Source organism: Mixophyes fleayi, chromosome 10 (assembly GCF_038048845.1).
Source record: "Mixophyes fleayi isolate aMixFle1 chromosome 10, aMixFle1.hap1, whole genome shotgun sequence".
Lineage (NCBI taxonomy): Eukaryota > Metazoa > Chordata > Amphibia > Anura > Limnodynastidae > Mixophyes > Mixophyes fleayi.
Genome location: NC_134411.1, coordinates 99790264 through 99816045, shown reverse-complemented (window position 1 = coordinate 99816045; position 25782 = coordinate 99790264). Strand labels below are relative to the sequence as shown.

The following is a 25782-nucleotide window of genomic DNA, read 5'->3' as shown; positions in this document are numbered from 1 at the left end:
CGTGGAGAGCGGATCAGCAGTAGATGGATGATAGCGCGGTCAGCAGCAGCAGGGCTCTGCGGTACACGGAGGTAACCAGTAGCAACCAATAGTTGTCAGTAGCGATGGAACACGGGAGAGCAGAGTAGACCAGGAGCTGTTGATCACGGAGAGTAGCAAATGGCAATGAGAGCAGCAGTCTCGAGGAAACACAGGAGAGCTGAGAAGAGACTGCAGTGCACAGGAGCAGCGGATAGGAATCAGCTAACTTGTCACGATGATGAACACAGGCGAGTAGTAGGCTGGAGGCTGTAGTGCACGGAAGCAGCGGGTAGACATTAGCTAACAATCCCGATGATGAACACAGGCGAGTTGTAGGCTGGAGGCTGTAGTGCACGGAAGCAGCGGATAGACAACAGCTAACAGTCACGATAATGAACACAGGCGAGTTGCAGGCTGAAGGCTTGTAGTGCACGGAGGCAGCGGATAGGAATCAGCTCACGGACTTGATGAGAAACAGGTGAGTGGATGTAAAGTAACGGTTGGAGTGCACAGAGGCAGCGGGTAGGAACCAGCAAACAGTCACAGTGAAATATAATAGCGATGATGTGGATTAGAGGACTGAAGTGCACGGAGGCAGCGGATAGGAATCAGCAAACAGTCACAATGATAAGTAATAGCGTTGAAGTGGTTTGGAAGACTGTAGCGCACGGAGGCAGCGGATAGGAATCAGCCAACAGTCACGATGATACAGTTGATGGTAGAAGTGGTATGGGAACCACAGGAATCAGCAGCGCTGAAAACACGAGGAATACAGGAACACCTTCAGAGACTCATAGGGAATGAGACTCCAAGATCAGGCAACGTGGTGTTGACCACAGGTGCTTAATATAGGGAGTGTTGCCTGATCTGCCAATTAAGTTAAAGGGACATACACTGAAGGGTAGGAAAGGGCTGCGCATGCGCAGACCCTCAGGATGGAGGACGGCCACGGTTCCTAAATGTCCGGGAAGAGGCACTCACGGTCCGGTGAGTGACAGTACCCCCCCTTTTAAAGGTGGGCACAGAACGCCTGGAACCGGGCTTGTCCGGATTTTTGGAGTAGAACTTCTTCAAAAGGGCAGGAGCATTAAGATCTTCAGCTTTGATCCAAGAGCGCTCCTCAGGACCAAAGCCCTTCCAATGAACGAGGAAACGGAGGACTCCTCGCGAAATTTTTGCATCCAATACCTCAGTAATCTCGAAATCCTCCTCCTGATGAACTTGAACTGGCTGCGGAGCTGAGGGAGGAGTTGAGAAACGGTTGATGATAAGAGGTTTGAGTAAAGACACATGGAAGGCATTGGAAATCCGAAGATTCTTAGGAAGAAGAAGTTTCACACATACTGGATTGATTACTTGAATGATCCTATATGGACCAATAAAACGAGGGGCGAATTTCATAGATGGAACCCTCAAACGAATGTTTTTAGTAGATAACCAGACACGATCTCCAATTTTTAGTGGTGGAATAGCCCGCCTCTTCTTATCTGCGAAAGATTTATATTTGATAGATGTCTTTTTTAAACAGGTTTTGACCTGAGACCAGATATTTTTAAAGGTCTGACAAGCAATCTCCACCGCAGGAACTTGGGTGGGCGGGAGGGCAGGAAATTCCGGAAAAGACGGATGGTGACCGTAGACCACAAAAAATGGAGTTTTGGATGATGACTCGTGATACATGTTGTTATGGGCGAATTCAGCCCAAGGGAGCAACTCTACCCAGTTGTCTTGATTGGCTGATGAGAACATCCTTATAAAAGTCTCAAGATCTTGATTGACACGTTCAGTTTGTCCGTTGGATTGCGGATGGTAAGAAGATGAGAGTGCTAATCGTATGCCCAAGGTTTTACAAAGGGCTCGCCAGAATCTGGAAACGAATTGTACTCCTCTATCCGACACAATCTCAGACGGACATCCATGGATACGGAAGATCTCTTTAATGAAATGTTCAGCCAGAATGGACGAGGAAGGCAAACCAGCCAGAGGAATGAAATGAGCCATCTTCGAAAATCTGTCCACCACCACCCAAATAGTGTTATGATTCTTACTAGGTGGTAAGTCAGTAACGAAATCCATACTAATATGGGTCCACGGTTTGGACGGAATGGGTAGTGGTCGCAGCAACCCTGCTGGAGTTCTGCGGGAGGATTTAAACTGGGAACATAGCTCACAGGAAGCAATGAACTCTTTGACGTCTCTCCTCATTGAAGGCCACCAGTAACTTCGAGAGAGAATCTCAAAGGTCTTGTGTTCACCGGCGTGCCCAGAAAAACGAGAGGCATGGAACCACGAAAGGATTTTCCTCCTTAGAGTAGGAGGCACGAGGGTCTTCCCAAATGGTAGCGTTTTGGTGGATGAAGCAGCCAGTGAGATACATTTGGGGTCTAGAATGGTATGGTTGGAAACCTCTTCTATATCAGAGGACGTCATAAAAGCTCTAGATAAAGCGTCAGCTTTTTTGTTCTTGGCAGCTGGTTTGAAGGTTATTATTAATTCAAAACGGGAAAAGAAAAGAGACCATCTTGCTTGACGAGGGTTCAAGCATTGGGCAGACTGGAGATATGACAAGTTCTTATGATCTGTGAAGATCGTCACCGGATGGCGAGCTCCTTCCAATAAGTATCTCCATTCCTCTAATGCAGCTTTGATAGCCAGTAACTCCTTGTCCCCGATAGTATAATTCTTCTCTGCGGGCAGGAGACCCCGAGAATAGAAGGCACAAGGATGAAATTTTTGCTGTTCCGAGCGTTGGGAGAGAATAGCTCCTAAGCCCACATTAGAGGCATCTACTTCCAGGAAGAAGGGGAGTGTCACATCAGACTGTCGAAGGATTGGAGCCGAAGAGAAGGACTCTTTTAGTATTTGAAAGGCTTGAAGAGCCTCAGGTGACCATTGCTTAGGATTAGCCCCCTTCCTAGTCAAGGCCACAATAGGAGATGCAATGGAAGAAAAGTCTTGAATGAAGCGTCTATAGTAATTGGCAAAACCTAAAAAACGCTGGATGGCACGAAGAGTAGTTGGCTGGGGCCAATGTAGTACAGCATTCACCTTGTCGGGATCCATCTTCAGGCCAACCCTGGAAACTATATACCCCAAGAATGGAATCTGGGGTAATTCAAATGAACATTTTTCTAATTTACAGAACAATGAATTTTTCCGTAGCCTGGAAAGGACTTCTGCCACATGTTGGTGGTGAGAAGGCAGGTCCTGTGAAAAGATCAATATGTCGTCCAGGTAGACGACGACACATACATATAATAAGTCCCGGAAGATCTCATTAATGAAACCTTGAAAAACAGCGGGGGCATTACACAGCCCGAAAGGCATTACCAGATATTCGTAATGCCCGTCTCTGGTGTTAAACGCTGTCTTCCATTCGTCACCGGAACGGATTCTGATTAAATTGTAGGCACCACGAAGATCCAACTTAGTAAAGATACGGGCTCCCTTGATGCGATCGAATAGCTCAGTGATCAGCGGAATGGGGTACCGATTCTTGATAGTAATGGCATTGAGTCCACGAAAATCTATGCAAGGGCGTAAAGATCCATCCTTCTTTTTAACGAAGAAGAACCCAGCTCCAGCGGGAGAGGTGGAAGGTCGAATAAACCCACGCTGGAGGTTCTCCTGTATATACTCAGATGTAGCTTGAGTTTCAGGTAACGAGAGTGGATAGACCCGGCCCCTGGGGGGAGTCTTGCCAGGTAGAAGGTCGATCGGACAATCCCAAGAACGATGAGGAGGAAGACGTTCAGACTGAGCTTTATCAAAAACATCAGTAAATGAAGCATATTGAGGAGGGAGTCCCGGTGAGGTAGATGAGATGGAAGATTGCTGTACTTTGAGAGGAATGACTTGGGAAAGGCAACGATGGTGACATTCAGACCCCCAAGACGTGACTTGAGGGGTGCGCCAGTCAATCTGGGGAGAGTGACGCTGAAGCCATGGAAGGCCTAAGACAATTGGACTTGTCGTAACAGGAAGGATTAAAAACGATATTTCTTCATGATGCAGGGCACCAATCTGAAGGGTTACTGGAGACGTACTCTGAGTGATGAGACCGTTGATGAGACGTGATCCATCTATAGCCGTCACAGTAATGGGTGTTTTTAAGGTAATCACAGGTAAAGACCATTGATTTACTAATGATTTGGAAATAAAATTTCCTGCTGCTCCGGAATCAATCAATGCCTGTGACTCAAAGGTTTTGGTAGCACAGGAAATCGTAACGTCAAAGGCGCAGACTTTAGATTTCATGGAAGATGGAGAGGACTCCAGGGACCCTAACTTCACCTCTCCAGAACTAGTTAGGGCCTGGCATTTCCCGATCTCTTAGGGCAAGAGCTGAGCATATGAGTGGAATCAGCACAATAGATACAGAGTCTATTCTTTACTCTTCGTTTCCTCTCCTCTGAAGATAATTTGGAACGTCCTATCTCCATGGGAATCACAGAGGGTGAAACTGGACGAAATTGAGGGTTAGAACGAAGAGGTGCTTTAGCAGAAGTTGTTTTCTCAGCCTCTCTTTCACGAAATCTCATATCAACACGATGGCAAAGAGAGATCAGATCTTCAAGTGACGAAGGAAGCTCCTGGGTAGTCAGTGCATCTTTAATTTTATCGGAGAGCCCCTGCCAGAAGGCGGCAACTAGAGCTTCAGTGTTCCACTGAAGTTCAGAGGCTAAGATCCTAAATTGAATGACGTACTGTCCTACTGTATGAGATCCTTGTCGCAGACGGAGGATGCTGGAAGCAGCGGAGGTCACACGACCTGGTTCATCGAACACACTTCGAAATGTAGCAATGAATTTGGCACTATCTTGCAATATTGGGTCGTTTCTTTCCCACAGAGGGGAGGCCCAAGCCAGGGCTTGTCCAGAAAACAAAGAGATAAGATAGGCCACTCTGGAACGATGGGTAGAAAAATTTTGAGGTTGGAGCTCAAAATGGACTGAACATTGGTTAAGAAAACCCCTACAAGTTTTGGGGTCCCCATCGTACTTTGACGGAGTAGGCAGGTGAAGCGTAGAAGCTGTAGACACCTGGGATGGCACTGGGGAAACGGAGGAAAGCACAGGAGCCTCAGTAGTAGCTGTCACTGTCTGTCCAGATGTTCCTTGGGAGGTTAACGATTGATAACACTGAAGTAACAGCTGTTGGCGGGCATCCTGTTGCTCTACACGGCTGACCAGATGCTGCAGCATCTCTTTGGCTGTAGGTTCCGTATCTGGGTCTGTCATGGCCTGATCTTACTGTCACGGGCACTAGGAGTCTTTACCCAGGGATCACCAGGTGGTAGGCTTACCAGAGCAATGTAGATGGTAATAGGGTACTCTGGTAGCTGGGTGATCACGGAACAGGAAACAGCAGATGATGAGATGCTCAGGAAAGTCTATGACTAGCAGCACTGGTAATATGGAGGTAATAGTACACGAGGAACTGTAGGACAAGGACACGTGAAGGTAGTCAGTGGTCTGCGATAGCAAGTTGTACCACTGCTATAGTAAGGAGGAATGTCCAACAGAAACGAGGAGGTGATGAGAGTCAGCGGTCTGCGGATAGCAAGTTGTACCGCTGTCTGAGTGAAGGAATGAAATCCAAGTGGAGGTATCCGGGGAGTCAGTGGTCTGCGATAGCAAGTTGTACCACTGCTAAGTGAGAGGATACTGGAACAGGTGATACTGGAAACAGGGATCAGTGGTCTGCTACTAGCAAGTTGTACCACTGAATATATATGTGAGGAGGAGCACGGGGAGAGACTGCAACACAGGATATACACAGGCACCTTATATACGATCCACAGTAACATGCACAATATATATATAAATGACTGAACAGGTCTGCAAATATAGGAAGTCTCTTGAAGTAGTCCAGCACAAGTTAACACAGTCAATGATGGCAATAGACTCAGCGGATAGCAGACTCCAGAGGAGAACCAACACAGTCCAGCAAGATATGCAATACACCAGCACAGTCAATGAGAAGTATGCATACCGTGGTTCAGAAGCAGGCAGTCAGATAGGAGTGCAGGGATACCTGAGCGGCAGGAGGCCGGCTGGATGAGAAGTCCCAGGATACCTGAGGCAGCAGTCAGTAGGTGCAGCGCACAGATAAGTAGACCAACAGGGACACGAATCCACAGGAATCAATAACACGTGGAACTGGACTCACGCAGGACCCAGGAGAGTGGAGATGATCCAGCAGAGGAGTAGTAGATGAGATATAAATCCAATGCAGACAGGAGGGTAGACCTGCGGGACACGTGAAGGCGTGGAGAGCGGATCAGCAGTAGATGGATGATAGCGCGGTCAGCAGCAGCAGGGCTCTACGGTACACGGAGGTAACCAGTAGCAACCAATAGTTGTCAGTAGCGATGGAACACGGGAGAGCAGAGTAGACCAGGAGCTGTTGATCACGGAGAGTAGCAAATGGCAATGAGAGCAGCAGTCTCGAGGAAACACAGGAGAGCTGAGAAGAGACTGCAGTGCACAGGAGCAGCGGATAGGAATCAGCTAACTTGTCACGATGATGAACACAGGCGAGTAGTAGGCTGGAGGCTGTAGTGCACGGAAGTAGCGGGTAGACATTAGCTAACAATCCCGATGATGAACACAGGCGAGTTGTAGGCTGGAGGCTGTAGTGCACGGAAGCAGCGGATAGACAACAGCTAACAGTCACGATAATGAACACAGGCGAGTTGCAGGCTGAAGGCTTGTAGTGCACGGAGGCAGCGGATAGGAATCAGCTCACGGACTTGATGAGAAACAGGTGAGTGGATGTAAAGTAACGGTTGGAGTGCACAGAGGCAGCGGGTAGGAACCAGCAAACAGTCACAGTGAAATATAATAGCGATGATGTGGATTAGAGGACTGAAGTGCACGGAGGCAGCGGATAGGAATCAGCAAACAGTCACAATGATAAGTAATAGCGTTGAAGTGGTTTGGAAGACTGTAGCGCACGGAGGCAGCGGATAGGAATCAGCCAACAGTCACGATGATACAGTTGATGGTAGAAGTGGTATGGGAACCACAGTAGTAGAAGTGGTTTGGAAACCACAGAGGTAGAAGTGGTTTGGAAACCACAGGAATCAGCAGCGCTGAAAACACGAGGAATACAGGAACACCTTCAGAGACTCATAGGGAATGAGACTCCAAGATCAGGCAACGTGGTGTTGACCACAGGTGCTTAATATAGGGAGTGTTGCCTGATCTGCCAATTAAGTTAAAGGGACATACACTGAAGGGTAGGAAAGGGCTGCGCATGCGCAGACCCTCAGGATGGAGGACGGCCACGGTTCCTAAATGTCCGGGAAGAGGCACTCACGGTCCGGTGAGTGACAAGTATACAGCACAGAGCCCATGCCGGTGACTGGTATACAGCACAGAGCCCATGCTGGTGACTGGTATACAGCACAGAGCCCATGCCAGTGACTAGTATACAGCACAGAGCCCATGGGGGTGACTGGTATACAGCACAGAGCCCATGCCAGTGATTAGTATACATCACAGAGCCCCTGGGGGTGACTGGTATACAGCACAGAGCCCATGCTGGTGACTGGTATACAGCAGAGCCCATGCTGGTGACTAGTATACAGCACAGAGCCCATGCCAGTGACTAGTATACAGCACAGAGCCCATGGGGGTGACTGGTATACAGCACAGAGCCCATGCCAGTGATTAGTATACATCACAGAGCCCCTGGGGGTGACTGGTATACAGCACAGAGCCCATGCTGGTGACTAGTATACAGCACAGAGCCCATGCTGGTGACTAGTATACAGCACAGAGTCCATGGTGGTGACTGGTATACAGCACAGAGTCCATGGTGGTGACTGGTATACAGCACAGAGCCCATGCTGGTGACTAGTATACAGCACAGAGCCCATGCTGGTGACTAGTATACAGCACAGAGCCCATGCTGGTGACTAGTATACAGCACAGAGTCCATGGTGGTGACTGGTATACAGCACAGAGTCCATGGTGGTGACTGGTATACAGCACAGAGCCCATGCCGGTGACTAGTATATAGCACAGAGCCCATGCTGGTGACTAGTATACAGCACAGAGCCCATGGTGGTGACTGGTATACAGCACAGAGCCCATGGTGGTGACTGGTATACAGCACAGAGCCCATGCCGGTGACTAGTATATAGCACAGAGCCCATGCTGGTGACTAGTATACAGCACAGAGCCCATGCTGGTGACTAGTATTCAGCACAGAGCCCATGCTGGTGACTAGTATACAGCACAAAGCCCATGCTGGTGACTGGTATACAGCACAGAGCCCATGCTGGTGACTAGTATACAGCACAGAGCCCATGCTGGTGACTAGTATACAGCACAGAGCCCATGCTGGTGACTAGTATACAGCACAGAGCCCATGCTGGTGACTAGTATACAGCACAGAGCCCATGCTGGTGACTGGTATACAGCACAGAGCCCATGCTGGTGACTGGTATACAGCACAGAGCCCATGCTGGTGACTGGTATACAGCACAGAGCCCATGCTGGTGACTAGTATACAGCACAGAGCCCATACCGGTGACTATTATACAGCACAGAGCCCATGGTGGGGAAAAGTATGACTTTCAGACCCCTGTTCTGGTTGTTAATATATAATACAGAACCACTTCTGGTGACTTGTACAGAAAGCAAATCCCCCATTCTCATGATACAATGCAGACACACAGTTCTGTTTGATAATATACAATATATACAATGCAGAACCCATATTGTGTTGGGTATCATACAATGGTGTCCCAATTTCTAGTCATAAGTGCACAATACAAACCCTCAACTTTGATGGCTCCTATACGATATACATACTTCACGCATGTGGCTAGTTTGCAAGATTTACCCAGAGTCAGGGAATCTAAGGATTTACATTTAATGTGTAACTACAATACTACAATTCTCAGCATGTCATATCTACCAGGGACTGGCAGAGGATGCCAAGATTTGTATTAGCAGCAGCTGGAGGGCACCTAGTACTCCTCACTCTTGGCACAGTCTCTCTGGTGATTTAATTAGCTCTGATTGCACCAGGCAGGAAGTTACATACACACTGTCTGATAAGCAAAGTCCACAGTAGAACCTGCCCTGTACAAGTTATAGAACCAGGAGTCGTCTGACAGTTATCAGTGACAGCTCCCAACACATCAGCCAACAATGACATTGAGAGCAAAATGGGGGTAGTTAAGATGAGGGCAAAACATGACCAGGAAGACGCTGAGAGGGCCGGGGGTCCTAGGAAATTGCCCTAACATCAGACATTTCCTTATTCTTATACCAAGACAGTTAGAAATACATTTAGATATACATGGCGTATCACAAATAGTACAGCAACAAAATAATGTTCTCACACAAATCTATGATTTGTCAACGTTTTTTTTGTGATTGTGGAATTTTTATGGTTTTGCAAACTTGCCCCCTGTAAGATCCTACCTGTGGCATTACCCAGCCAAACTCTTGATTGTTCATTCCAAGAAGGTACGGGACCCTGTTGCTTTCCTTATCTGCCAAAATTTCTTCTGGTGGTTTGGGAAAAAAGATCCCAACCGCAAATCCAGGTAAAGGCAAGAAGCCCTGCACAGAGAGACAGTCACATTTAATGTACATAGGTGGTGCCATTGTTACAATATAAAGCATTTATCCTCCCAAATACAGACCCCTGATTTGTTCACATAACCCCCAGCAGTGGGAAGTAGATGATTGCTGCAGAGATCTGCGAGTTACCAGGAAGGGTCTACACCAATCAGGAGAGGTCACAGTGACATGAAAGTCAATCTCCTGTAATTCTAGTAGAGTTATTCACCATTCCACCATCAGATGACTTTATCTTATTGGTTTGCACACACCCTCTGCAACTTTTACTAAATATTTTTTTTGTCTTTCTGACTTCCTCCTATGCCTTTCAGCCATGCCATTATATCACCAGCAGAGGTGTTTGTTTTTCTGGCTTTGGGATGTCACCAGTAGCCGTAACTCATATTCATGGAGCTCAATGGTAATACCAGAGGCGATGGGGCGATGTGGGGCCTCCATCCCTGTAGGTCTCTACTGAGCATGCAGGAGGCTGGTGCATGTGTAGGGGAGACCTGTGTGATCTTTTAGATTCAATGTGATCACAAAATATGCATCTACGTACATCAATGCGGTTATGGGCTGTCCCACTGCGATTGTTATTGTAGAGCTGAAAATCCAATAAATAAATACATATCAGACAATCACAGAAGGAATCCATTGATGTGTATAGATAAGAGTCGCAGGAGGGTGCCAGATGAATTAAAGTCACCTGAAGGTGGAGAACTCTGACAACCCCCCCACAGGAGCCTGGCTCAGCAGTCAGCATCTCGTCTGGAGATATCTCTGCTCATTCACAGGGGTCAGCTGCAGACTCACAGCTATATGCACAATACTATCTGCCAGTTAGTGATAATGCAGCCACGTAATGTCTGTGGCACAATAAGAAGAGATCAGTCATTGGGTCTGATGAGAAAGAGCAACAGAGAAAACGGCAACATTTATTACAACAACGGAACAGTCATCGTTCCGTCTACATTGTATCTATATAACAAACAGATCACTAACTATACCCACCTGTAGTTCATGTTAAAGCCTTAATACAAATTGTACACAGTTGTTATAATGTCCCTGTAATTATAATTCAGCAAGTAACAATTTTGTATTGTAGTCTGGAGAAAGTAGGGATACAATGTTACCAATGTTGATGTGATAGAAAGAATCTCCTCCTGTGATTTCTCCCTCAAGCAGTCCGCCACCGTGGTCGGGTCACAGCCTGAAAGATGAGCCACAGTCTGCGGAACAGAATATATATATTATATTTACATATTATGATGTCACAAGAGCTGAGCGGACAGCGTTTGTGTCTGTTACACAACCAGCAATATGGACCAATTAGTGGAAATATGACGTCTTATAGTCACAATAAACTGTCCATTCATCTGTTGTGAAAAAATAACCTCGAATTGAACCAATGTACTTTTTTTTATCCTTAAAGTTTTCTCTCCAGCAGAGTGTATCTAACAGTAACTGCAGCTGTAGAATCTTCTCTCTTCAGAGTTTTCTGCGCAATATCAGCAATAAATCCCCAAAGTGAACTATATATTTGTGATGCTTATATATAAATGAACAAAACATGGAAGATGACTATTCCATGTGCCTACGTTCTGTGTGCAGTCAGGATGTCATTTGTACCTGGACATATAGATGAAGCACATCCAGGAGAGGGATAGATTGGGGTGAAGCAGACACAAGTGGTCCGTGATACTAGAAGTTTGCATTCTTTCCTGTAAAAGCATTTTATTGTAGACACGTGGTGACACTCAGAGCTGGTGCTGCCTTAGGCCTTGTGAGGGAATAGATCCTAAATGACTAATTATACTCCCCACCTGTAAGTCCTATTATGCATAAAGGAGAATGAAATGTAAAACATATAATAAACATGAATCTATCTCTATGCAGCCCCTGAACTCTGCTCCCATAGGCAGGAGCCTAGTTTCCCTATAGGATAAATCCAGCACTGTGAGGACAGCTCTGCAGGATGTTATGTATAAATGTGACACTAATACAGGGCAGGAGTAATAATTGCTGGTAGAGGTCACATGATACAATGTTTCCGGCCATTGTGGTCAATTCTTAGACAAAAAGAATGATTAAATGATTAACATCCTAATGCCTAATATACGTCACTACATCCATCCGTCATGTTACCAGGAGACAGAGGAACTACAGAGGATTTTATATACCAGAATTCCCATTAAAGTGAAACAAAGTAACAAGTTATTTATTTTCCTGCATGGAATCGTTGCCACTCGGTCTCCCATCATAACAATTGTTACAAATATTTAAAATAGTTTAAAAAAAAATAATAATATATATATATTGAAAAAACAAAAACAGTGTAACATCAATACTATGATACATGGGTGTGTGTGTGTGTGTGTGTGTGTGGTCATTATAACAAACAGAGTGTACTTAGACTTTGTACTTCGAGAACGTGGGATGGACACAGTTTGTGCTGCCAATAGGTCACATGACCATCTCAGACAGATTGTGACCCACAAACACACACTGTAAGGACGCACAAAAGTGACTGCTAAGCACAATTATATACACAGACTAGTGTAAGATTAGATGCACACTCTTATACTGCCCCAACTGTCATAAAATAACTTTCAAAGTATCAGAGGAAAATACAATTTGTGCAGTTGTCTCACAGCGTTATCTTCAGCATTTTCCCAGCTCATAAGACAATTCTGTCGTCTTAACCACAAGGAGACATAATAACTTATCTAAGCGGCTGTGGGATATGAACCGTGATGGCCACAGTCTCCTGCGTGTCAATGTTTTACACAAATTCCACTAATATCACATAGAAAGGAGGACTTACGTTCCTATAGAAAAGGACATTTTCAGGCTTGCTGACCACTAAACTAGACATTGTCATCACCCCGCTCTCAGAGATGGCTCTGTGGAACAGGCCCTGGGATAACGGAGATAACACCTAGAGGTAGAGACAGACATGATTATTTCTCACATGTACTGGAATACAGACCAGTGTGTAACTGGTTATAGTGCTGTATATAGGAGCTGCTGTCTACTGAACGTGGCTTTGTATAGCTCCGAGATAAGAAACAACTATGGCCAAGTTTGTTTTAAATTTCCACTTATCATCATCATCATCAACATTTATTTATATAGCGCCAGCAAATTCCGTAGCGCTTTACATATGGGAACAAACATTAATAAGACAATACTGGGTAATACATACAGACAGAGAGGTAAGAGAACCCTGCTCGAAAGCTTACAATCTATAGGACAATGGGAGTTAGAAACACAAGGGCATGTGCTACATCATATTGCACAATGGACCAGCTAGACTGCAAAGGTAAAAGTACTGAGTGGGCTGTGTGTGGCAATGTTGGTCAGAAGGTTGTTGTCTTGCGTTAGCTGTGTAGAGGATGGTAATAGGGTAATCTAGGGAAATTAAGATGATGGTTGAGGAATATCATAACCTTGTGTGAAGAGGTGGGTTTTCAGTGAACGCTTAAAGGGTTTGAAGACTAGAGGAAAGTCTTACTGTGCGTGGGAGGGAATTCCAAAAAGTAGGTGCAGCCCGGAAAAAATCCTGTAACCGAGAATGGGAGGATGTGATGAGAGTGGAGGAGAGACGTAGATCTTGTGCAGAACGGAGGTGTCGAGTAGGGAGATATTTCGAGACAAGTGAGGAAATGTATGTCGGTGCAATTTTGTTGATGGCCTTGTATGTTAGTAGAAGAATTTTATATTGGATTCGTTGAAATACAGGCAGCCAATGTAGAGACTGACAGAGTGGCTCAGCAGAGGAATAACGGTTTGTAAGGAAAATCAGTCTAGCCGCTGCGTGCAAAATAGATTGTAGAGGTTCAAGTCTGACTTTGGGAAGACCAGTAAGGAGGGAATTGCAATAGTCGATGCTGGAGATGATGAGTGCATGAATTAATGTTTTCGCGGTGTCTTGTGTCAGATATGTGCGTATTCTGGAAATGTTCTTTAGGTGTATGTAACATGATTTAGATATAGAGTTGATGTGGGGAATAAATGACAGTTGTGAATCAAGGATTACACCTAGGCAACGAGCTTGCGGGGTGGGATTTATGGTCATGTTATCAACAGAAATAGAAATGTCAGGCAGGAAGCTTCTGTTTTTGGGTCAGAATATTATTAATTCAGTTCTTGAAAGATTGAGTTTGAGTTGGCGAGAAGACATCCAAGATGAAATGGCAGAAAGACAGTCAGTAACACGAGACAACACAGATGGTGAAAGATCAGGAGAGGATAGATAGATTTGTGTATCATCCGCATAGAGATGATACTGAAATCCAAAGGAGCTTATTAGTTTTCCAAGAGAAGTGGTGTAGATAGAGAATAGCAGAGGACCTAGGACTGAGCCTTGTGGTACTCCAACCGATAAAGGAAGCGGAACAGAGGTGGATCCAGAGAAATTAACACTGAAAGAGCGATTAGATAGGTAGGATGAGAACCAGGATAGGAAAGTGCCTTCAAGACCTAGGGATTGTAGCGTTTGTATGAGGAGAGAGTGGTCAGCGGTGTCAAATGCAGCAGAGAGATCCAGGAGAATTAGAAGAGAGTATTGGTTATTATTTTTTGCTGTGATCAAATCATTGACAACTTTGGTCAGCGCAGTCTCTGCGGAGTGTTGAGAGCGAAAGCCTGACTGAAAGCCTGACTGAAGAGGATCCAATAGGTTGTTTGCTGTAAGAAAGTGTGTGAGGCGAGTGTAGGCAATTCTCTCGAGAAGCTTGGAGGGGCATGTGAGCTGGGAGATGGGGCGGTAATTTATGAGAGAGTTAGGGTCAGAATTCTGTTTTTTTAAAATGGGAGTAATCACTGCATGCTTGAATATAGATGGAAAAATACCAGTAGAAAGAGATAGATGACAGATTTTAGTTAGAGGGGGAATGAGCACAGGAGACAGGGACATACCCATTTGTGAGGGAATTAGGATCAAGAGGACAGGAGGTAGAGTAGGAAGAGGAGAAGAGAGTAGAAACTTCCTCTTCATTTGTGGGATCAAATGAAGAGAGAGTGTCAGAGGGTGCTACAAAGGAATTGAGCAGATTGCTTGTCAAGGGAGATATCATTTCAAGCCTGATCTTATCAATTTTGTCCTATCCTAAAATAGAACTGATGTAAAACAGATGCTGATAACACTAATAAATATCTATGCAAAATATTTAGGAACTTATCATAACTGAATATATTAATGTTGTGATCATGTGGGAAGATATTTTCCTAAGCACAGCAGACATCCTGTCTGTAATCCAACTGAAGGACCTGGCAGTCAGCATCTTTAGCAGAAACTGCCCTCAAGTCTAGAGCAAATGAAAAGTGGGTGGAGCTTTGTGCAAAAACACGCCCACTATCCACCTAACCCTACCCACTTTGTCCAATGGGTGGGGTGGGGTGGATAGTGGGCGTGTTATCATGTAGAGGGAGTAACATTTACAAGTGGAATTAATTAATAAGTCCCAATTAGATACTTGATGATGTTACCAGCAGTTTTATTCCTTTAAAGCATCGTTTGTACCATAATTGCTGTTTATTTTTTTCAACCTATGTTGACCAAGAAGACCCATATATTAAACACCAGATAGAACTTACCAGAGCGGCGACGCTGACTCCTCCTGCTGATTCACCAAATATAGTGACAGACTGGGGGTCACCTCCAAAATCTGCAATGTTTTCCTGTATCCACTGGAGGGCAGCAACTTGGTCCAGAAGTCCATAATCACCGTGTAGTTGGTCATCCCCCGTGCTGACAAGTGAAATGGAAACTGTACATTTATACAGGCAGATGAACAAATGTAGGGTTTGAAGACATGAAACACCATAGGACCACAAACCTATAATATAGGTTGCACTATGTAAAAAGTTAATAACATTCTCAAATATAATAATATATATATATATATATATATATATATATATATATATATATATATATATATACACACACACACACACACACAAGTTAACCTGTGCATGATACTCATGCATTCTAGTCAAATCAAGCTACTTAAGGTGTTAAAAAGGTTCTTGTCATGCATTTGGGCCTAGCCCAGGCCTCCTCAGGGGAAGAGCGTTACTTCCCGACGTAAGAGCCCTTTTTTAACGTGGTTTTGTCCACATGTCACCACCTCATCATTCTTCTCCATCACCTCATCCTTCATCTTCATCGCCACATCCTTAATCTCCATCGTCTTACTGTTCTAAAACCTCTCGATACACGACGTTTCTGCTAAACACCTTATCGCTGTGCTCAATCAGTCTTCCTTGAAGGGCAGTATTCATAACCTACACTTTCACATCACTGCTTCTCAGTACTCGTGAAAATGCGACATACAATTGTCCATGACCAAACACAGGCTCTGGTAAATAAATACCCACACGGTCAAGTGTTTGACCCTGTGACTTGTTAATGGTCATAGCAAATGCCGCCTTCAAAGGGAACTGCCGCCGTCTTAGCTTAAACGGCAGTCCTGTTTTAGTTTAAGCCCTCAACTTGTAAATTTAGCCTTTACTACCCCTCCCACGGGGGGAAGGGGGGGATGATGGAAGTTAACTGACTTCACTATTATAATTTTTTTGTCAAATAATGTCAGTATACCAAATTTCAGGTCAATTGGATGAGCCCTTTCTGAGAAAATAGTTTTTTCCACACACACACACACTAACACACGCCGCTAGGCTTTTATATATATATATATATATATATATATATATATATATATATATATAAAAATATAAAAAAGCAGTGGAAATGTAGAAGTAGTGGTATGAAAAATGTAGCTGATAAATAGACCTTTGCCCAGAACATCAGTTTCAGGTGAATTAGCTTTTATGTATTTTAGGTATAGTGGTCTTCTATAGTGGCAAAGTCTGCACATTTTTTTAAATCCAATTCCAACAAAATTTTAGCTCTTATCTTTTCTGTTGCAGGTACAAATAGCATATTCACAAATGGGTTCTAACCTATCTACTTAGGAGCTGGTGATTTCAGCTGACATGTATCAACTGAGTGTGAAAAAACAGATGTCTGAACTTTGTTCTTACCCCCTCCCCTCCTCATTCACTTCAATAAAACTTGTCTGCAGCCACCACTACCTTTAGTGGTATTTTACTTTGTTGAAAAAAATGTTGCACCTTTCTGCCAGTTAACTTAGTGTCGCAGAGAAACCAATAAATTAAAATGATCTATTTCAAACAAAGGCAGGAAAGAAAATGTATAATAAAATTCTGCATTCAGAAAATAATGGTAGTTTTTAGAATTTTATACACAAGAAACCAGCAATCTGAAATGCAATGTTTAACATAACCAAGAAAAATGATCACTTTTAGATTAGAAATATCTTTCTTATAATGTACCTGAAGAATCCCAGGATCGCCAGTCTGTACTGAATAGACACAAGTACGACATTTCCATAGGAGCTGAGAGCAGACCCATCATATATGCTGGCTCCTCCGGACATGAATCCACCTCCATGTATGAAGACCAGGACCTGGATAAAGTAGAAATGTCTATGAGCCCTAATACACTAAACAGTAATAATTGCCATCACTTCCAGTAATCTGCATCACTCTCCTATTTCATGACTCTGCAAGGTCTGAATGACTACATCTCCTGTAGCTTATTATTCTCCATTCACGTTCCTCACCTCATTACTCCATACTAGAGGCTCAAGCCTATCCCCTCTGTCCGCTGTTGCTCCCCCTTCACATATCACCGTGTCCCCCGAACATCCAATTCAGCCAACCTTATTTCCATCCTTCCTCTTACTCACCTTCCCTGTCCTGCGCACTCTGGAATGCAAGATATGTCTACAACAAGCTTACTTCCATTCATGACCTCTTCCTCTCCCATTCCTTAAGTCTCCTGACCCTAACAGAAACGTGGACCTCCCCTTCTGATAACGCTTCCCTTGCTGCACTCTCCCACGGTGGTATCTCCTTCACCCACATTCCCCGTCCTGGGTACTGCCATGGAGGTGGTGTAGGTGTCCTAACGCTACACCTTCAACATTATCCCCCCTGAACCCTCCCTCTCCTCCTTTGCAGTTCACTCCATACATTTCTTCTAACCTCTCCACCTTTGTATTGCTGTCATCTATCATCTCCCTGGCTCTTCCTCCCAATTTATTGATAACTTTACCTTCTGGCTGTCCCATTTCCTCTCTTCTGCTCTTCCCACTATTATTACTGGGGATTTTAACATCCCTACTGAGTACTCACCTTTTACTAACGATGCCTCTAAACTCCTAACTCTCACTTCCTCCTATGGCCTCTTCCAATGGACAATTACTCAAACCACCATCCGAGGTGGTGACTGTCTGGACCTACTGTTATCCCATCTCTGCGACATCTCCAACTTCTTCAATTCAGTCTTCCCACTCTGTGACCACAATCTCCTTTCCTTTACCTTCTCTTTTCCCCTTGATCCCCATCTCCCACCCAAAGTCACTGCGTCCCATCAACAGCATTGACCCATCATCTTTGCGTCCTCCCTCGAACCCTTACTCGATCCCATTTCTTCCCTATCATGTCCCAACACTTCTGTGTCTCTCTTTCCCCTGACATATCTCCCACCTTCCTTACCCAGGAATCTAGCGGTCTCTCTGCAGTAACTACCTGTATGTCACATCTCCAGATTGACAACATAACTTTCTCCTGTCACCCAAGCCAGCTGTCTTGGAGTCACCCTTGACTTTACCCATCATATCCTACCACTTCCTCCTCCGTAACATCACAAAAATCTGTCCCTTCCTCTTTGAGGAAGTAACCAAAATCCTGGTCCATTCACTCATCTTGACTATTACAACCTCCTTCTCACTGACCTTCCTGACTCTCACTTTTCTGACCTTCAATCCATACAGAATGCTGGTGCTCGGCTCATCTTCCTCTCCCACCGCATCTCTTCTGCTTCTCCCCTACGTAAATCCCTTCATTGGCTCCCTATCCGTTTCAAAATGAGGTTCAAGCTCCTTACCCTCACTTACAAAGCCCTTACCAGCACTTCTCCCCCTTACATGTCTGACCTTGTCTCAAGGTACATACCTACCCGGCCACTCCGCTCCACCTCTGACCTCCACCTCAACTCACCTCTCGTTACCTCCTCCCACGCTCGCCTCCAAGACTTCTGCCGTGCTGCCCCCAATCTTTGGAACTCCCTACCCCGTCTGACTTGACTGTCCCCCCAAACTTCAGTCTTTCAAACCCTCACTCAAACTTAACCTTTACAAGCTCGCCTATCCTACCACCTCCTAACCATTCTATCCATCACCTCTTCTTCCTCGTCTGCCATCTCCATCTTCTTCCAGCTGATCCTACTGTCTCTCACCACCCCTCCCTCTAGAATGTAAGCTCTCGCAGGCAGGGTCCTCTCTACCTATTGTCCCACATTTGTCTACTGTCCACCTCCCTCGTACGTCCTGTCATGTCTTTTGCTGCACTCTGTGTGAGTCTCTATAGCATCACTCACACTCATCTGTGCTACTTATATGTATTACATTATCTATTTGTTACTTGCTACTGTATCCGGCGCTACGGAATGTGTGGCGTCTTATAAATAAATAAATAATAATAATACAAATAAATCTATAAGGGCACCACAACCAGTCTGATCTTAAAGTAGAAGTGATCCTAAAAAGTGATTTTAATATGCTTTACGCTGAATGTCACAGCTGCACATATCACCCACATGTAGCATATTAGAACGGGCGACCTGTCAACATTTGCCCATCACCTGCCGCCCGCCGTCTGACTCTGAAACATGGTTCAAAATTAAAGGTACATTCTGCAAATCTGCCTGTGACCGGTTCCCCCTCACCTCCCACGTAGTCAAGATGGCTGCAGCAGCATCAAATGGGTTAATAACCGATGCTGGGCGTTGTAAAAATGTATAAAAAGGAATGTTTATTAATTTATGGGGCCAATTCAATTCTACTGAGAATAACGCGGCGTTGGCAGTTTTACCATTAATGCGGTAAAACTGCGCATAATTACCCTTAATACGGTAATTTCAACGGTGGATTTTTACTCGCGGCTCCCTGAGCTGCGAGATAAAAGCCAGGTTAAAATTAGCGTATTAACGGTAATACTGTTAACGCAGCGCTATTCGCGGCAGAAGATTCTGCTCGATGCCTATTGCCTGTTGTATCCTGTGACCTACAGATAAGCGCTTACACGCTAATCCGTTCCCTGGCTGGCATGCGCTGAAACCAGTATCTCAGTGTCAACGCGCTGCCCGCTAGCCAGCAGTCCTGATTCATTGTAAGAGGTCAGGAGGTACCAGCCAGCCCACAGCAAAGTGGCGTTGCTGCAGCAATACCAATTACCAAAGCAGTATGCGGTCGCAGGTGCTGGTGGTGGCAGCCATATCCTCCTCCTGCGCAGTTGGCATTTGCAAGTCGCTAGTGTCTGGAGGCAGGTGACACCAGTAGCAGTGATCAGTACCAGTCGGTTACTGACAGTCAGGCAGAATCACAGATCAACTGTGTAAGGTCCCTCTGCCAAGGACCCACACCCCAGACCGCAGCCGAAATTATCACACCCCACCCCCAATTATGTCACACATATCGCTATCATTAAGCCATGCCCCAATGTTGGTATTGTCAATAAGACTGACAGGAGCCTCTGAGTGACATAAAGGGATTAAGTGGATACTTTACTGACATATATATATATATAATTATGTTATCCTTCTGGACAGGCTATGAGCAAACTTAGAGAGAGTCCTTTACGTATCTTTTTACCTCATCTCTGTCATATTTTGTGACTCTTCCTGACTTTTCTCTTTATAAGCCCCCTGAAATGACTTTGCATGATAGAGAATTATAGGAAGTATTGAGGTTGGATGAATCTTATTCCACAATACTTACAGGCAGTTTTGAATCCCTGGCTCTGTCTGTTGGAGTAAAGACGTTCAGGTACAGACAGTCTTCTGAAAGTGGGGGCATCTTAAATGGACTTTTGTACATTTTTGCTATTCCTTCCGCAATATCAATTTGTTGCAAACACCTGAATCATAAAAGATGTAAATAATATAACAATAATATAACAAACTTTCCATCTATGAGTTTAGTGTGACACAGATACATATAGAATATTACAATGACAAACATAATTTACATAAACATTTTTCCTGTCTTCTGAAAATACATTTTTTTTAAATTTACTTTCTATGGACTCATATAACAGTTACAAATGCTTCAATAATACAGTAATAAAAAGAACAAACAGTACAAGGTCCTTTTTTTATTTGATTTTGGAGGAAAGATATAAAATAGGATTAACGAGGTGGGTGGGGAGACCGAAACAAGGGGAAAACAAATATCACTGATAGTTAGGGACTGCAAACGGAGAAACTAATCAAGTCCAGAATAGCCCTGTTCTCTAAATCAATGGATTTAGCGGACTTGCCCAAAATGTTTGTAAAAATATGTGATCTATCATGTAGTAATATGTGATCTTTTTCCATACATGCATCATATCAGATTCATTTTTTTAACTGCAGAAAGAGGGGGGGTCTACTCATTTCCAGTGAGATGCAATTATTGATTTGGCAACCGCCAGTTTGTGCCCTATTTTGTGGAGTGCCTGGGAACATTTTTTAGGGGGATAAGAAAGCGCAAAACATCCACGGGAATAGAGGCATCCATAATGGAGTTGAAAATCCTTTGGTTCTTTCCCGAAATTAAGGTCATCATGGGGCAGGTCCACCAAATGTAGAAGAAGATTCCACTGTGGCCGCAACCTCTCCAACAACTTGGGTCAGCTGCATTTTATTTAACTTATCAGGCGTGTAATACCAATGATAACAAACTTTATATGCAATTTCTTTGATCAATGTGGATTGTGTTGAAACAAGTTATTAATATCACCCTAACCAGCCTGTCCCTCGTTTCTCACAAAAGGTGGATTATAGCATGTAAATTTAAAATGTGATGGCAGAGTTTTGGGTAGTACATGTCCTAGATCAACTTTGAATTCAGTGTATAAAGAAGCTATCAAATATTTGAATGCTGCTTGAAAAAACAGACAGTATTTTCCTTATGTGCACAATAATAAACTAATTTGCACCCCTTGCATTGTAACATGGTTTTGTCCAGAAAATTTGAGTAAGAAAACTTACTCAATTTTTTGCTTAACTTTCCTTAATGAACCAGGCCCTTTGTGTGCACGTTATTATTATTATTCATTTTTATTTATAGGGCGCCACTATGTATCCGTAGTGCCGCACAGGGACAGACAGAATCACAGTACAGGGTGAGACAGCACGGTACAGTTAACAAAAAGCACAGTAACTCGGAAGCTCAAAGTGCAGCTAGATGACAGGTGAGAGCCCCCAGCAGGGGTAGAAAGAGGGTTAGAAGGGCAGAAGGACCTCCTGGAAGAGGCTAAGTAGCTGGAGAGCAGAGTTATAAGTGGTGGAGAATAGGAGGAGAGGTGTCTCTGCTCGAAAGAGCGTACAATCTAAGGGGAGGGTTGGACAGACAGAGACACAAGGGTAGGAGGAGGAAAGGGGAGAACGGAGGCTGAGACGGGGAATGGGGAAGAGGGGGGAAAAGGGACGGAGAGGAGAACGACAAGGAGGGAGGTAAGTGTGAGACTAGAAGGAGGGAAGTTAAGTGGAAGACTGGAAGGCTTTTAAGAAAAGGTGGGTTTTTAAGGCATGTTTGTTGCCGCAAGTCTGGTATCGGAGAACCCTCACACCCCTAAAAATTGATTGATTAACTCTTGGGTGCTCCCCTTTCCATATAAATTTAGAAAAAGCCCTCTGCATCTCAGTAAACACTGCAGGTAGGACAGCAATTGGGAGAGACTGGAAGTGGTATAATAACTTGGGAAGGATATTAATTTTGATCGCTATGATCCTGCCCGGTCCCCAATGCCATCAGGCGTTTCCAAGAGGCAATATCATTTGTGATCTTTTGGAGTTGATGGGGACAATTCTCTTGGTAGATGGTGTCATAAGAAGAGATTATGGGGATCCCAAGGAATTTGATTTTCCTGGAATAACATTTCAAGTTGAAAGAGGAGAGGAGAGAAGAGATTCTGATAAATATTATTTCCTCTTCCAACGGGCTGGTGATCTGTCTTTGCAAACAATAGATTTCTGCATGTGTCTATAGATATTCTATATTTAGTGCAGACAGTGGGCTGTACACAGAATTTTACAGGTGCAGTTTATCAGTCCCATACAATGTATTCCTGCAGCTCTCTAACAGCCAATCTACCCAGTACTGAAACTATAACTACTGCAAAATACTCTCTTACTTCTTCAACAATACATCCTACTTACATGGGGGGGTATTCGGAGGCTTCTCTGGTTGAGCCCCAGGGCACTGGAGGTTCCGGATTTGCAAACCTTAATGGTCCTACTGGTGGCTTCGCAAAAGGGACACCAAAAAATGCATCTACCGTTCCAGATGCTTCTTTTATGCTCAACGTAATCCCCCGGAGTTTTCCGTACTTTGTGTCCACCAGGGGTCTTACATCTTCTTGTCCTGTAAACAGAGGACACACAATAATACACACCCTGCAGGTTGTTATCATTCGGTGGAGACAGGAAATAATTTCATTTTATAAACTTTATAAGACTTGTCTACTGGTTCGGAAATTCAGGAGGCTCACAAATTTCAGGGGGGGTCCTCCTGGATGATTAGACTCCCTTAAAATACAGAACTCCCACATCCCAGTGGAGGTATAATCTTATTTTTATTTGCTAGTAATGTAGGCGAGTGTTAGCTGTTATGGGCATTCACTGACTCCAAAGAAGATGTCTGTCCTGAGAGTCATTTAGGGAATTTCTCAAAACAGCAGAAGAAGCGTCAGAATTGGCTTTGTAACAAAAGTAAGTTTACAAGCCGTGCACTCCTGTCTATACATACATGTCCACAGTGATATATGAATATAATAATACATTTTGCAGAAGGAGATTGACAGACAGACCTGGCTGGATCAGGGATGTTCCCCAATTGTGTGTAATGATGCACCAATGTGCAATATCTAAAACAAGAGATTTCTTTTTATGGGACAGGTGTTTAAATGAGTTATCAGGGAGGAAAATGCGCATACATGAATGTGTTCCTGATTACACATGGATTAGCACCCAGCCAGCTTTGCATTGTGACCATCTGATCCTAAATCTTTATGACAAAATGTAAATTTTGTAATATATTAAAGTTAGCTAATAAAGGTGGAGATCGGGGAAGTGAACAGGTGGTACAGAATTTACAAAGTGTTGCAGAGATTTTCCATTTGTGAAAAAAAATGCCCAGATTTAAATGTCCCCACGGGGGAGTCTAAAGTCTCTGGTTATCCGGTACTGTCCGGGGGAGGCCAACCTAGCCACATAATATGAAGCAAGATTATAATTAAGTGCACATTAACCATGTATCAGGAACCTAAACATATTTGACACTTTCACAAGTTATCTGGAAGGTATACTGTATATGGGTCATATGAGCAGTATTTTGGAAAAAAAATAAGAAATGTTTAAATTAACGAGGGGAAGATCCAAATGTGACCACGGCAGAAGAGAGGACTTTGTAATTGATGAAATCAATGTGTCTTTGATTCACAGCAAGAAGTGTGATCATGGAGAGAATCTGAGCAGATGGGCTGTGAAATTGCTGTTTGATGCATGGACCTACGTAGGTACTGACTGTACAACAACACAACAATACTGCACTGTGCTCCGGACATTATCCCAGTTGTGTATACTGATCTGCTGTACAAAGATCTCACACCCAGGGTTGTTTGCTCTCACCTGTCCCGAGGACAATCACAGTAAGAAGACTCAGGAGAAGCGTCTGAAACCAACACAATCCCATGTTTGTAAGTGGAATCAGTCTGACCCGTCCTTACCGCCAAGAGAACCTTTCCTATCCCAGCAGATCTCAGATCAGTAACGACACAAAGAAAGATTCAGTCAAATTTGACATATATCAGTGGCAACCTGTGTGTGTTGTTACTGGCTGATAGACATTGTAGTTACTCCCCTGTGTATTGAACCATGCAGACTGCCAGTTATATTTATAAGTCTAAAGTATCAACTGTTTAAACAGTATGCGAGCAGATAAGATCTCACAAACACAATGTACCCAACAGCAGAGACTTTACCATTGACTTGTAAACTGTAACTAAATATAATAGCCTGGGTTCTGTTATGTGGTTTATATTAGAGAAACAAAATACATTTCATCTCCCTGATTTATAACATTCATCCACACATATCCCTACAATCTCTGATATCCATAATCCTTTAGATCTCTCCTTCCATTGTTCAGCATCCACCAACTCTCCTCAAACTTCTAATATTAAATCTTTCTACCAAAACTCTGACATCGTATCTCTGTTCTGATCCTTGGACACCAACCCTGTAACACTCATCAATTATTTTCCAAATATTTCAAATATATTCTCTAAAACTCTGACACCGATCATCTCTCTACTAAATTCATCAACTTTTCTGCAATCTTCAAACAGCCACCTCCTGGCCTTGAAATTATGATATTCACCATCTCTACTCCAAGCTGATAGTCGCCATCTTGCCTCCTATGGTAAGCAGCAGGGAAATGGGAGAAGTGCTTCTGACTGGAGGGATCGGTGCTCCTCTAGGTGCCCTTAAAGTTTGCGCCACACCTGGAAATAGCTAACACCATAATCCATATATACATAATTTAATCCGCACAAGCTCATTCTAACCAGACAAAATCACTGCAGTGGGGAACACGCGGCATGTGTAGAACATGGACATACACGATAGACTAAATAAATGCAGACATGATGAAGGATAATTAGGGGAGAGCTTACAGAGTAATTGGAAAAGTTACTTTACGATCTTGCAGTGAACAGTCTTCAAATCTCATTTTATTAAAGCATATTACTTTACTAAAAACATATTAAACAAAACAGTTCATTTAGACATCGTCATCCTTAAAATGTGACTCCCACCAGCGAGGTGGCTGGTCCACTCAGTATTGCCCTGTGTTATAAAGAGTTAGACGAATTATAGAAACTTTCATTCTTGGGAAGTGTGACTGGATGGCCTTACCTCACCACCCGGTCTGTTAGGGGAAGAAGGATGGAGGAATAGTCTTCCTCAGGGCCGGTGCTAGGGTCCACGGCGCCCTAGGCATTTTGAAAAAAGCGGCGCCCCCCCCCCACAAAAATCGCC

General features: G+C 44.0%; 1 protein-coding gene across 1 annotated transcript in view; it reads right to left on the bottom strand.

The window, feature by feature from the left end:
* LOC142103666 (fatty acyl-CoA hydrolase precursor, medium chain-like) overlaps nt 1-24522 on the bottom strand; it is a 30045-nt gene extending 5523 nt beyond the window's left edge. Inside the window, exons 1-8 of the mRNA XM_075187783.1 lie at nt 24373-24522; nt 22903-23107; nt 20480-20618; nt 16971-17104; nt 15207-15360; nt 12433-12546; nt 10742-10837; nt 9465-9605 (exon numbers count right to left, since the gene is read on the bottom strand). Of these exons, the coding sequence (XP_075043884.1) occupies nt 9465-9605; nt 10742-10837; nt 12433-12546; nt 15207-15360; nt 16971-17104; nt 20480-20618; nt 22903-23107; nt 24373-24436 (1047 nt within the window). The 5' untranslated portion in view covers nt 24437-24522. The remainder of the gene's footprint in view (nt 1-9464; nt 9606-10741; nt 10838-12432; nt 12547-15206; nt 15361-16970; nt 17105-20479; nt 20619-22902; nt 23108-24372) is intronic.
* Nucleotides 24523-25782: the final 1260 nt, after the last annotated feature.